This window comes from Silurus meridionalis, chromosome 2, assembly GCF_014805685.1.
Source record: "Silurus meridionalis isolate SWU-2019-XX chromosome 2, ASM1480568v1, whole genome shotgun sequence".
NCBI classification, from domain to species: Eukaryota; Metazoa; Chordata; class Actinopteri; order Siluriformes; family Siluridae; genus Silurus; species Silurus meridionalis.
In genome coordinates this window covers 28,548,649-28,563,617 of record NC_060885.1, presented here as the reverse complement: position 1 = coordinate 28,563,617, position 14,969 = coordinate 28,548,649, and the positions used below count along the sequence as shown (strand labels likewise).

The 14,969-nt window shown below is 36.6% G+C and overlaps 1 protein-coding gene across 1 annotated transcript; it reads left to right on the top strand.

Annotated features, from left to right (window-relative positions):
* Positions 1-239: 239 nt before the first annotated feature.
* LOC124402992 (macrophage mannose receptor 1-like) lies at positions 240-4,621 on the top strand. Its single transcript, XM_046876506.1, has 7 exons — positions 240-297; positions 649-984; positions 1,187-2,065; positions 2,418-2,774; positions 3,080-3,409; positions 3,495-3,598; positions 4,097-4,621. Exons 3-7 carry the CDS (start codon positions 1,753-1,755, stop codon positions 4,193-4,195), a joined length of 1,203 nt encoding a protein of 400 aa, XP_046732462.1. The 5' UTR covers positions 240-297; positions 649-984; positions 1,187-1,752; the 3' UTR covers positions 4,196-4,621.
* Positions 4,622-14,969: the final 10,348 nt, after the last annotated feature.

The window sequence follows — 14,969 nt, the reverse complement described above, 5'->3', positions numbered from 1 at the left end:
CTACCTGACATTTCTTCATGTCCTCATAAAGTGAGGTGGCAGACCCCAAAGTTGCACCAGATTCTTTGACCAGAGTGAGGAAACAGATTTTAGACAAAGCTCCCACCAGTATAATACAGAAGACAAGAGCAGTATGAGAGCTTTGTGTAAGAGTTTTGTCACAGACAAGCTGCACAGTGACAACAGTGCCCTCTATGGTCACAGAATAAAATGGCCCTTGTGTGCCATAGACTTTGGTGGGTTTTTGGCTGCAAGACCGCGGTTGAGAACACAGAGCTCAGAGATTTTGGCATCCAAGTGAGCTTCATTATATCGCTGTTTTCATTAATCTGCATGTGAATCATGACAGCCTAAAGCCAGTCTCTTTATTGCTGCATCAATGCTTTTATTAAAAAATTATCAACAGTGGGGTGGTGTGATGTAGCCTGACATTTGTTAAAGAGTAACACCTCATACCTCCTACTGACATTGTTAAATTTAATCTAGATTGAAAGTCCTGTTTCTCTTTTACTTTCTCTGTATTGAACAATGCAGGTTCACATAAACACCAGAGACTAGTTCCTTAAATAAAACCTTAAATCAACCATTACAGCGGTTTTTAAATTCTGATTCTGTATATAATTTTTATTACTTTCTTTCTTTCAACAGACTCACCAACTGCCACCAATAAATTTGTCCTGATCCAGCTTTCCCTGAATTGGACAGATGCAATTGCTTATTGCTGAAAACACTTTGCGGAACTGGCCATCGTCAAAACCTCTGTAGAGCGCAACCAAGTTATTTCAATTTTGGCTGGAGATGCATTTATTGGACTGATCTCAGCACAGTGGTCTGATTATAGTTTCTCTACATTCCGGTACTGGACTGGAGTTTCAAGACTAGAGACAAGCCTTAGTGATAAATGTGCTGCCATGGTGATTTCTGACTCTGGGAAATGGAACAGTTTTGATTGCACCCTCAAAAATCCATTCATTTGTTATGGAGGTTGGTGTCCATTTAATCTTATCATTCTATTTCTGGTGAATATAACACTTGCAAGATTTGAAAACAGATATAACTAAGAAACTGATCTAAATGCTTATTTACATGAAGGATGTGTATGAATAGATGTTTACTGCACAGTAATTTACTAAAAAATGTGCATCACATTACCTAGACACATGTTTCTCTACAATTTTTCCTTCAGCACCGTCACTCCGCCCTGCGCCTGGGCTCTACCATGCTGTAAATGTGCTCAAGACCTGGCCGGATGCTCAGCGTTACTGTAGAGAAAGATTTACTGATCTGGCCACAGTGGACAGTGTAGATGATGTATACAGTGTGATGAATCAGGTGGATTTGACCTACTCTGGTCTTTTATGGATCGGACTGCAGAGACCAATTAATGAACTCTGGTGGTGGTCTTTAGGAGATGAACCTCTGTGTGATTACTTCAACTGGGCTACAGGAAACCCAAGTGGCATTGGACAATGTGTATCTAACATGAATGCTTTTTGGAGTGATACTGATTGTCAGACACCATTATACTTTGTGTGCTACAGTGGTAAATTAACTGATACTTATCAATTCTGTTTCAAGTAATAACATCGACAATATATATATATTATTCAGACACATTTTCAGTTTAATTAACTGTTAGCTTACAAATTATACAAACTAAAGGTTCACATATTCCTAACTCAGAAAGCAAACTTTTGTCAATGATTTCTAAGTGAAGTATACATTTATATTACAGAGGTTACAGGTTACATAATGATAAAAATAAAAAAAACCTGGCAAGATGCTCATAGTTACTGTAGAAGCACCTACACTGACCTGGCCAGCATCCGCTCTCCTTGGGAACAGAACCAGGTGAACAATGTCATCAGCAGATCAGATTCTGTCTGGATCGGCTTGTTCCTAGACAACTGGCAGTGGTCTGATCAGTGGAGCCGTCGTTTCAGGACCTGGGAATCGGGACCACTAAGTGTCGGATCCGGCGACTGTGCTGCTGTGGTGGCAGGAAATTCTGGAAAATGGAGTAATGACAGCTGCACCACACTGCACCCATTTGTTTGTTATGGAGGTGAGTCCCAGCCACCAATTAGATTTGAGCACAAGAGAAAAAAGTGGCACAGAGAAACCTTAGAGATAAGCCTTAATAATAAATGTGTTGCCAATTTGAGATTGATTGTGGGAAATAGAACTCTTGATTGCAACAATCAAAAACCATTCATTTACTATTGAATTGGTTGTCCAATTGCTTTAATACTTTACTTACTTAAATAATTGTAATTATCATTTTTTTATTATCAGTTTTTATTAGAGAACCAAGTACAGAATGTACATAGATATCCTGTTGTTACATTTTTAAAACACTGATTGTGAAAGGTCTTCAGAACATTATTACATGTATATTCTTTTTTTTTTTTCTTCAGCGTCTCCATTACAAACTGTCTCCCGGCTCTACCATGCTGTAAGATACCTGAAGACCTGGCCGGATGCTCAGCGTTACTGTAGAGCGAGGTTTACTGATCTGGCCACAGTGGACAGTGTGAATGATGTGTACAGTGTGAAAAATCAGGTGGATCTTAGCTACACTGGTCTTTTATGGGTTGGAATACAGAGATCAGTGAGTACAAACTGGTCCTGGTCTATGGGAGATGAGTCTCAGGCCAATTACTTTAATTGGGCCGCAGGAAACCCGAGTGGCAGTGGACAATGTGTATCTAACACAAATGCTGTTTGGAGCAATACTGATTGTCAGACACTACTATACTTTGTGTGCTTCAGTGGTGAGTTAACAAATACTCAGAAATTGGTTCAATCATTAAATACTGATGGATTACTGAATTAATCTGAAGAACTTGTGCTGCTATTTGATTAAACTTATTATATAGAAATAGCATTGAAAAAGCTAAAGCTAAGATAAGCCAGCTGTGTGATGATTTAGACACATTTTTAGTCTGATTAAAGGGTTGCTTACAATCTATACAAATTGAAGCTTCACAGCTTCAGAAAAAAAAAATCAAAAAGCAAACTTGTGTCAATAGGGTATTACTTTAACTTATTGTCCCTTGCTACTATATTTATATTACAGAGAGTACGGGTTACATCATGGTCATTATTAATAAAACTTGGCAAGATGCTCAGAGTTACTGTAGAAGCACCTACACTGACCTGGCCCGCATCCGCTCTCCTTGGGAACAGACCCAGGTGAACAATGTTGTTAGAAGATGGGTTTCTGTCTGGATCGGCTTGTTCCTAGACAACTGGCAGTGGTCTGATCAGTGGAGCCGTCGTTTCAGAAACTGGGCATTGGGACCACCGAGTGATGGAACCGGGGACTGTGCTGCTGTGGTGGCAGGAAATTATGGAAGATGGATGAGTGACAGCTGCACCACACTGCACCCTTTTGTCTGTTATGGAGGTGGGCCGCCAATTCTATCTGTCCAATTAGGAAAAAAAGGTACCTATAAATCTTTTTATAACTGCATTTTTGCTTTTCTCTGTAGATGTGGACAAGCTCAAAAAAAGACAGATCATGAAGGTGAAATTGTCTTCCGATGGAACGACAGATCTGAATGACCCTTCGGTGCAAGCTGCAATCCTTTATGAAGTATGTTACTGTCATGCAGTATTTTGTTAACATTAGTATTATCTGCAGAAAAGCATGAAATTGTGACATGGTTTCTGCAAATAGTCAACCTTTCATCTACAAAGAGCAAAATAACCTGTCAGGGCACAGACCAGGAGGACCCAAATCAGACAGGAGTGTAGATAATCGTCTTACACATTCTGACAATCAGACACCAATGAACAGGGCAATACAGGAAGGCAAAGTCAGAGTACGAGAAAAACACAGTCCATATATCCTAAGCCTGCAAACAGAGCTATACAGGGTAGGAAAGATCAGATTTCAAGAAAAACACTGTCTGAAAATCAAAATATTGGCAAACAGAGTAAGACAGGGCAGGCAGAACCCGAAACCAAAAGTATGCAGTCTGAGGGTCAGGATACCGGTGACTAAAAAACATGGAGGATGGAGGAATGTGCAAAATGGCAAATGAATTTGTTTTTTGAAATCAGTCTAAATTGACTTGTGTTTTTTCCACAGATTGAACAAAAACTGAAAGCAAATGGATTGAATCAAAATGTCAGACTGAGCTTGAGGGTCAAGGCTGATAGGATTGTCTTCAATAAAGTGAAATCTTAATGTCATTATTTAAGACCTTTATGCTGTTTTGGGATTGGTTTCTATCTGTACACTGCTTTTTCTGTAATTATTGCATAATCTGATATATATAGCTTTTAACTCATAGCTCTTAGCTCATAGCTGTACATTGCTTCTTCTGTAATTATTACATGATCTGATACATATAGCTTTGAACTCATAGCTCTTATTTACTACATTTTCATAATTTACTCCATTGCACCACATATAATTAACATACATAAAACAAATCAAAAAATGTCACATGCAATTGTATATCAGTAGAATGTGATATGTTACACTATGATATGAACATTATTTCTAAGCCTTTAAATTGTGAGCTAAGATTCATGTTACAATTAAAAGTATCAGTAAACTATGATAAATTACTCCACATTCCTTATATGTAAAAAAATAATAATTGTTGTTTATTAGAATAAATAGATCATGCAGGAAAAAATAATTTTTGCAATTGTAATGTTTTATACAATCACACTATTGAATGGTGATACATAAAGAGACTGAGAAGGATACATTTGATTTACAGATTTTCATTAATAAGAGAAAATCCAAATCATGGGAAACTGTTTAGGAACAGATACAAAAGTGTTTACTTTGCAACGTTCTTTTTTTTAGTGAAAGTTTCAGAAGGAATGTGTGTATGTGTGTGTGTGACTGAGCACAGGTGAGCGCAGTAAGTAGCTCTGTGCCTGTGAGTGGAGTTAAGTGTGTGTTCTGCTGAGTGGAGTCTGAAGCAGTCATGTTTGTAGGCCATTGTGTCTGCTGGGAAGGTGAATATGTTGACTAAATTGACCCGATAAAGGGTGCCAATCATTCTGGAGTGGAAATTACACATATTACAAAATTACACTATTGACGTTATTTTGATATGACATCTTTAAGGGTTGAGGTCAGGCTGGATTTATTTTTAACATTCATTTTGTCGCTTATCATTCCACGGTCATTTGCACCTACTTCACAGTATTTTGGTGACTCTCCATAACAAACCTGAAAAAGACCAAAACTGACAGTGTACAAATACACTATTCAAAAATTGCAACATTTTCTGGTGAATCTCTTGAGGCTTTAAAAAACATTATCATGTGTGTTGAATAAAGAACTTGTGGAAAAATATGTAATAATGGGGTGCTGTGATGAGACAGAGTGAGTTGTTAAAATAGACATGCAGGTAAGGAAACAAACAAGAACACTTCGAATCAATCTAAAATAGTTTGTCATTTTTTGTCTTTCAAATTAATGGCAAAACTTTTAAAGGGTTCTGGAATTTGTGTTTTGCCTTGTTTTTATATATATATATATATATATATATATATATATATATATATATATATATATATATATATATATATATATATATATATATATATATATATATATATATATATATATATATATATATATATATATATATATATATATATATATACATATACAGTGCCTCCACAATTATTGGCACCCTGTTTAAGATGTGGTCGTGGACTTCAAAAATTCTCCTTTTTAAAACAACATAGAACCCAAATGCAAAAAAGAGAAAATCCAACCTTTATTTAAGTACATTACTTTGGTGGTAAAAAATCACACATTTAGAAAAAAAAAAACTTGAAATCATGTGTGCCACAATTATTGGCACCCTGATGTTAATACTTTGTACAACCTCCTTTTGCCAACAAGACAGCACTTAATCTCCTCCTATAACATTTCACAAGATTGGAGAACACAGAGAGAGGATTTTGACCATTCTTCTTTGCACAATCTTTCTAGATCATCCAGTGTCCTGGGTCCTCTCTTATGCACTCTTCTCTTTAGCTCGCCCCACAGGTTTTCGATTGGGTTGAGGTCTGGGGACTGAGATGGCCATGGGAGGACCTTGAGTTTGTGACTGCTGAACCACTTTTGTGTAGATTTTGCCACATGTTTTGGATCATTATCCTGCTGAAAGACCCAATGACGACCCATCTTCAGCTTTCTGGCAGAGGCCATCAGGTTTTTATTTAAAATATCCTGGTACTTCAAAGCGCTCATAATGCCATGCACCCTAACAAGGTTCCCAGGGCCTTTGAAGAGAAACAGGCCCACAGCATCACAGATCCTCCACCATACTTCACGGTGGGCATGAGGTGCTTTTCGGCATACTCATCTTTTGTTTTACGCCAGACCCACTTAGAGTGTTTGTTGCCAAAAAGCTCAATCTTAGTCTCATCTGACCAAAGCACACGATCCCAGTTGAAGTCCCAGTACCGCTTAGCAAACTCCAGGCGTTTACGTTTGTGAGTGTTAGTGAGAAAAGGCTTTTTCCTTGCATGCCTCCCAAACAGCTTGTTGGCATGTAGAGAGCGTCTGATGGTTGTTTTGGAGACTCTGTGACCCCAAGATGCCACTCTTTGATGCAATTCTGTGACGGTGAGCTTGGGAAATTTTTTTACTTCTCTTACCATCCTCCTCACTGTGCGTTGTGGCAAGATAAACTTGGGACCTCTTCCAGCCTTGTTTGTCACTGTTCCAGTTGTTTTAAACTTCTTAATGATTCCTCTGACTGTAGATACCGGCAAGTTAAGGCGAGTGGCTATTTTCTTGTAGCCATTGCCTGACTTATGAAGGTCGACACACATCTGCCTTACTTGAATGGTGTGTTCTCTTGTCTTTGCCATGTTGACAAATGGGTAAGAGAATTAGGCCTCTGTGTCACGTCATATTTATACCCCAGGAAACAGGAAATCATGAATTACTAATTAAAAGTCCCTAGATACCCTGACCAACCTTAGCAACTACAGAAAATATATAAAAAAAAAAACAATTAAATTTTTCAGAGGAATTGTTAGGGGTGCCAATAATTGTGGGACACATGATTTCAAGTTTTTTTTTTCTAAATGTATGATTTTTTACCACCAAAGTTATGTACTTAAATGAAAGGTTGGATTTTCTCTTTTTGCATTTGGGTTCTATGTTGTTTTAAAAAAAAGGAGAATTTTTAGAAGTCCACGACCACATCTTAAACAGGGGTGCCAATAATTGTGGAGGGCACTGTATATATATATATATATATATATATATATATATATATATATATATATATATATATATATATATATATATATAATTATTTTAATTGCTATCAGAAAGAATTACCACAAATATAGGTGAATGTAGTACTTTTTATCATGGTGCTTTTGCCTCTACACTGTACCCTGCTTTCCTTAAAAGGAAAAGGCCCTACCTTTATGTTTGCATTCGTTAGATTTGGTTGTTTGTTTGCATTAGAGAAGGTATAGTAATCCAAATGTTCTCATGATGTTCTTAGAAATGAAGCCCATTCTTTTTTTTCTGATGTTTTTCTCAGGTGAGATACATTTTTTTATATTATATTTTGTAAATTTACAATAAAGTGCACATTTTACATATTTTCTACATCATTAATTTATTTTTTTTTTTTCTTCAGAAGCTTCTTCAGTGCCATGGCAGTACTACTATGTGAGTCAGAACATGACCTGGAGTGATGCTCAAACCTACTGCAGAACAAATTATGTTGATCTGGTTACTTTGCGCAGTTTGGATGAGGTAAACAACATTATTGCATTCGCAGCGAGTGCAGACCCTGGGTATACCGGGTCTGTGTGGATTGGACTTCACAGAACCTGGACCTGGGCTACAGGAGAAACTTATTCGGGCCAAATTCCCTTTACGTACGGCCAGCCAAATGAAGGGAATGCTGGAGCATTATGTGCAGTAATAAGTAGCAATTATGTGGAAGACTGGTTTTGTTCAACTCAACACTACTTTTTCTGCTATGATGGTAAATTTGAAATCTTTATGCAAATTATTTTTCATGGCTTTTCTCAATAATCTATTTACATTGGGAACATAGACAATGACAAAATGCTCCCAACCTGCAATGAACTGTACATTACTACAAAATACATTCATTTGATAAATAGCTATTTTTATTTAAAAAAAATAATTAGAAACTGGGTGACCTTAAACAAACATAGCTGTGTGTGTGTGTGTGTGTGTGTGTGTGTGTGTGTGTGTGTGTGTGTGTGTGTGTGTGTAGACTCTGGGAATTGCTGTGTGATGCTATTTCCTACAAAATTATTATTATATATCAGGGTTTTTTTTTTTATATATATATAAGGAGTTGCTGTAAATTCACTTAAAACTCGGTTGCATTTGTATAGTTTGAGAGACGTCCGGATAAATCAAATTTATGGAAATCAGGATGCAAATTAAGATTTAGCTTACAGTCCTTAATGGAACTGATCTTTTTGTAATGTTTGTTTATGTTGTTTTGTTAAGAGCTGAACTCCTAAAATCTAGGGAGTATTTATTCTTCTTCTTCTTGTTTCGGCTGGTCCTGTACCCCCCTGTCCTTTACATCTGCCTCTTTCAAAACCAACTACCTGCATGTCTTCCTTCACCACATCCATAAACCTCCTCCTTGGTCTTCCTCGTTTCCTCATTCCTGGCAGCTTCATCCTGTCTAAACCATCTCAAACCATTGCACCTCTCTCACCTTGTCACCAAAATGTCCTACATGCGCTGTCCCTCTAATAAACTCGTTTCTAATCCTGTCTATCCTCATCACTCCCAATAAAAATCTCAACATCTTCAGCTCTGCTACCTCCAGCTCCACCTCCTGTCTTTTACTCAATGCCACTGTCTCTAAACCATACAGCATAGCAGGTCTCAGCATGGTCTTATAAACTTTCCCTTTCACTCTTGCAGATATCACAAATCACTCCTGCTATAACTCTTCTCCAAAAACTCCAGGCTCCGGGTTTTTAAACTCCTCCACCTTTACCACCTGAAACCGCACCACTCCACTGCCCTCCCTCTCATCCACACACATGTACTCTGTTTTATTCCTACTAACCTTCATTCATGCGCTTCCTCGGCATGAAATCATACTGTTTCTCACAGATGGTCACCTCTTCTCTCAGCCTGGCTTCCGATACTCTTTCCCATAACTCATGGTGTGACTGATCAACTTTATTTCCCTGTAGTTACAGCAGGTCTGCACATCTCCCTTATTCTTCAAAACCGGTACCAGCACACTCCTTCTCCATTCCTCAGGCATCTTCTCCCCTTCCAAAACAATCTAGATTTGATTTGGCACAGGTGTAACTTTCTTAATATCCGTTAAATACTTTATATATATTTTTTATAAACCCAGCATCATTTTATTAAAATTCTATTGGACTCAACAGGATCTATACTTAAAATATATTTTCAGAAAATCAGCAGTAGTAAGAGGCATAGATCAATTAAACCCAAACATTACAAAACTACAGTGAAATAAAAAGCATTTTTTCACTCTCATGTTGTTTTAAACCTGTATGTCTTTCTTTCTTCTGCTGAACACATAAGATATTTTAAGGAACGTTCATCACCAAAAATTTGATGCTATGTTCTTTAATCCATATTATGGAAGTCAAGGCAGACCATCAACTGCCTGGTTACCCACATTCTTCTAAATATGTTATTTTGTGAATAAATGATGAAAGACTTTTCTTTTTTTTTTGGTGATTGAAATATTTATTTCAACTTGGCCATTGTAATGTTCTGGTTTAATAGATCTACACCTCTTACTACTGATACAGATTTTATAAAAAATGTATAAGATTAATTATTTAACATATAAATGCTGTTGTGTCACAATACAATTCGGAAAGAAATGACCCTGTGTTTAAATATATTTGTAGTATTATCATGATTCAAAGTAAACATCTCTGACCTATTTCAGTAAAAGAATTTTACAGTACAAACAATTCCAATGGCATCTAAGAATACAAATTGTAGTAAGCATAAAATATATAGAACAAAAAATGTTATAATTATAATTTTTTTTTTAAGGCAGGTACCTATTACATGGGGAGAAAGATTTCCAAGGAAAACACTTATATAATTATAAGTGTTTTTCCTGGAAATCTTCCTCCCCATTATTAAACAAATTCACGAAAATCAGGATGTAAATTAAGATTTAGCTCTCAGTCCCTGTTGGTTCTTTGAACGTCAAAAAATATAGGGAACATATCAGATAATTTAAGTAATATAATTTATATAATTATAAGTGTTTTCCTTGGAATTCTTTTTCCCCATGTAACAGGTCCCTGCCTTCAAAAAAATAATAAAATGAAAAAAGAAATTATAAATTATATTACTTAAATTATCTGATATGTTTCCTATATTTTCTGACATTCAAAGAACCAACAGGGACTGAGAGCCAAATCTTAATTTACATCCTGATTTTCATGGATTTGTTTAATACTGATGTCTCTCGAACTATCCCTTTGAACTACCATTTAAGGTTACTTTACATGTGTCACCTTTGGAAATAATTAACTCACTCATTATAGCAAAACAAAGAATAAATCATTGACATGATTAAGGAAGAAATTACTATAGAATTATTGTATCACTGTTGCAGAACAGTATCTCAGAACAGTATCTCACTTGATGGCCTCTCTCAGAACACATTTTTTTGGTAATGGTGGATGACAGGCAGATTTTTAAAATCGTTTTCCACAATCCAATAAGTCCTCTACTCAATCTTTGTGCAGCCAAAGTGAATAATTAGTGAAAGGAAAGGAGTGCAATATTCCCATGGCTTTAGCAGTGAATTCAGGATACTCATCTGAGAAAAAGGGCCAAAATTTTGAATTAGGCACCTGAAGAAAATTTGGCCTTCCGTGTCCCATTACAAGATAAGTCCAACAGCTCCTCTTCTGCCTTACTATGAGGTCATTTGTGGAAGCTTATATATATTTCAGATTTCATACACACACACATACATATATATATATAATATATATATATATATATATATATATATATATATATATATATATATATATATATATATATATATATATATATATACATACAGTGAGGAAAATAAGTATTTGAACACCCTGCTATTTTGCAAGTTGTCCCACTTAGAAATCATGGAGGGGTCTGAAATTGTCATCGTAGGTGCATGTCCACTGTGAGAGACATAATCTAAAAAAAAAATCCAGAAATCACAATATATGTTTTTGTAACTATTTATTTGTATGATACAGCTGCAAATAAGTATTTGAACACCTGAGAAAGTCAATGTTAATATTTGGTACAGTAGCCTTTGTTTGCAATTACAGAGGTCAAGCGTTTCCTGTAGTTTTTCACCAGGTTTGCACACACTGCAGGAGGGATTTTGGCCCACTCCTCCACACAGATCTTCTCTAGATCAGTCAGGTTTCTGGCCTGTCTCTGAGAAACACGGAGTTTGAGCTCCCTCCAAAGATTCTTTATTGGGTTTAGGTCTGGAGACTGGCTAGGCCATGCCAGAACCTTGATATGCTTCTTACAGAGCCACTCCTTGGTTATCCTGGCTGTGTGCTTGGTCATTGTCATGTTGGAAGACCCAGCCTCGACCCATCTTCAATGCTCTAACTGAGGAAGGAGGTTGTTCCCCAAAATCTCGCAATACATGGCCCCGGTCATCCTCTCCTTAATACAGTGCAGTCGCCCTGTCCCATGTGCAGAAAAACACCCCAAAGCATGATGCTACCACCCCCATGCTTCACAGTAGGGATGGTGTTCTTGGGATGGTACTCATCATTCTTCTTCCTCCAAACACGTTTAGTGGAATTATGACCCAAAAGTTCTATTTTGGTCTCATCTGACCACATGACTTTCTCCCATGACTCCTCTGGATCATCCAAATGGTCATTGGCAAACTTAAGACGTGCCTGGACATGTGCTGGTTTAAGCAGGGAACCTTCCGTGCCATGCATGATTTCAAACCATGACGCCTTAGTGTATTACCAACAGTAACCTTGGAAACGGTGGTCCCAGCTCTTTTCAGGTCATTGACCAGCTCCTCCCGTGTAGTTCTGGGCTGATTTCTCACCTTCCTTAGGATCATTGAGACCCCACAAGGTGAGATCTTGCATGGAGCCCCAGTCCGAGGGAGATTGACAGTCATGTTTAGCTTCTTCCATTTTCTAATGATTGCTCCAACAGTGGACCTTTTTCACCAAGCTGCTTGGCAATTTCCCGTAGCCCTTTCCAGCCTTGTGGAGGTGTACAATTTTGTCTCTAGTGTCTTTGGACAGCTCTTTGGTCTTGGCCATGTTAGTAGTTGGATTCTTACTGATTGTATGGGGTGGACAGGTGTCTTTATGCAGCTAACGACCTCAAACAGGTGCATCTAATTTAGGATAATAAATGTAGTGGAGGTGGACATTTTAAAGGCAGACTAACAGGTCTTTGAGGGTCAGAATTTAGCTGATAGACAGGTGTTCAAATACTTATTTGCAGCTGTATCATACAAATAAATAGTTTAAAAATCATATATTGCGATTTCTGGATTTTTTTTTAGATTATGTCTCTCACAGTGGACATGCACCTCGATGACAATTTCAGACCCTCCATGATTTCTAAGTGGGAGAACTTGCAAAATAGCAGGGTGTTCAAATACTTTTTCTCACTGTATATATATATATATATATATATATATATATATATATATATATATATATATATATATATATATATATACAGTACAGACCAAAAGTTTGGACACATCTTCTCATTCAAAGAGTTTTCTTTATTTTCATGACTATGAAAATTGTAGATTCACACTGAAGGCATCAAAACTATGAATTAACACACGTGGAATTATATATGGAATTATATACATAACAAAAAGTGTGAAACAACTGAAAATGTCATATTCTAGGTTCTTCAAAGTAGCCACCTTTTGCTTTGATTACTGCTTTGCACACTCTTGGCATTCTCTTGATGAGCTTCAAGACGTAGTCACCTGAAATGGTCTTCCAACAGTCTTGAAGGAGTTTCGAGAGATGCTTGGCACTTGTTGGCCCTTTTGCCTTCACTCTGTGGTCAGCTCACCCCTAAACCATCTCGATTGGGTTCAGGTCCGGTGACTGTGGAGGCCAGGTCATATATATATATTTATATATATATATATATATATATATATATATATATATATATATATATATATATATATATATATATATGAAATCGTTTTTAGCAAATGAAATTGTTAAATGCCGGTTGAAGTGACTCATAGCAGTTCTAGGGATAATGTCTTCATGTCTGCATGTAATGAGATGGCAGGCACCAAAGTTGCAGCAGATTCTGTGACAGAATGGGGAAACATAATTTAGACAAGTGGTTCTCAAACTGGCCACCAGATGTCGCGATAGATAGATAGATAGATAGATAGATAGATAGATAGATAGATAGATAGATAGATAGATAGATAGATAGATAGATAGATAGATAGATAGATAGATAGATAGATAGATAGATAGATAGATAGATAGATAGAAATATTGAAAAATAATAAAATAATATACATTTTACGCAGCACACTAAATTGAAACATCACCGAAACCTCTGTTGATGTACTTTTCGGTTTCTGAATCTTTCACTATAGACATCATAAATTACTGTTCAGTATTTCAGTACTTTTCAGACGCTTAAAATTTTATTTTTAGCTGTCAAAACTACTATTTGATATATATTATGAAATGTATAATTTAAAAAATGTTTTATATTAAACATCAGAGAAATCAGAAATCAGAAAGAGCTTTATTGCCAAGCAGGTTTGCACTTACAAGGAATTTGTTTTGGTGACAGAGCTTCCAGTTGCACATTTTCTAAAGTAAAAAGGAAATAAAGAAGCAAAAGAAAAAAAAAGAATAAAAAGAATAAAAGTATAAACATTATTGCACAATATATTATAAAGAAAATAAATAGAATAGTATTACTCTATATGAAAAACAGCAGATTTAGATTAGTAAAAGTGGTATTGCACGTAGGTTTTATTTTATTGCACTATGCAGAGAGCGTTTAAGTGTTGAGGTATATTGCCTGAGGAAAGAATCTTTTTTGTGCCTTGCTGTCTCGGTGCTTGGTGCTCTGTAGCGTCGGCTAGACGGCAAAAGTTTAAAAACCTTATGGTTTGGATGTGAGGGATCCAGGGGGATTTTCTGGGCCCTTTTTCTCACTCTGGATGCATAAATCGTTGTTCAGCTATTGTACAAATTCATTTGTTTTTGGTACAATCTAAATTGTTTAAGTAAAATTGTAAGTTTGAGGATGTTTTGCGTCATGAGTTTTCTTTTGGGGGACACAAAAGGATTTACCCTACACAAGGGGGGCTCCTGCTGAAAAACTTTGAGAACCAATGATTTAGACAAAAGAGCTTCGTCACAAAAAATCTGCACCGTGACAACAGTGCCCTCTACGGACACAAAATATGATGGTCACAGAACAGCTGCCCATTGTCAAAAGTGTCCTCTACGGACACAGAATACAGTGGATTTTCTACACACCCTCATGAAATAGCAGATTTTTAAAATATAAAGACATAAATGACAACACCCTGATTGCATAAGCCTGCACACTGCTACCAACTAATACTTTGTGGAAGCACTTTTGGCCTTTCAGTCTTTGTAAAAAGACTTACTGTATGGGCCATCCCATAAATATTTGATAAGGATTGAGATCTGGATTTTGGCTAGACCGTTCTAAGACTTTGATTATCCTTTTCTGCAGCCATGTCTTTGTTGATTTTGGGTCTTTGGGTCATTGTCATGTTGAAATGTAAAATTTCTCTTCATTTTTAGAATTTTTAACAAAAGACTGAAGGTTTTGTTCTAATATGTCTTGGTATTTGGAGCTATTTATTTTCCCATCTATATTGACATGTGCCCTTGGCCCAGCTGAAAAAAGCAGCCCAAAGCAT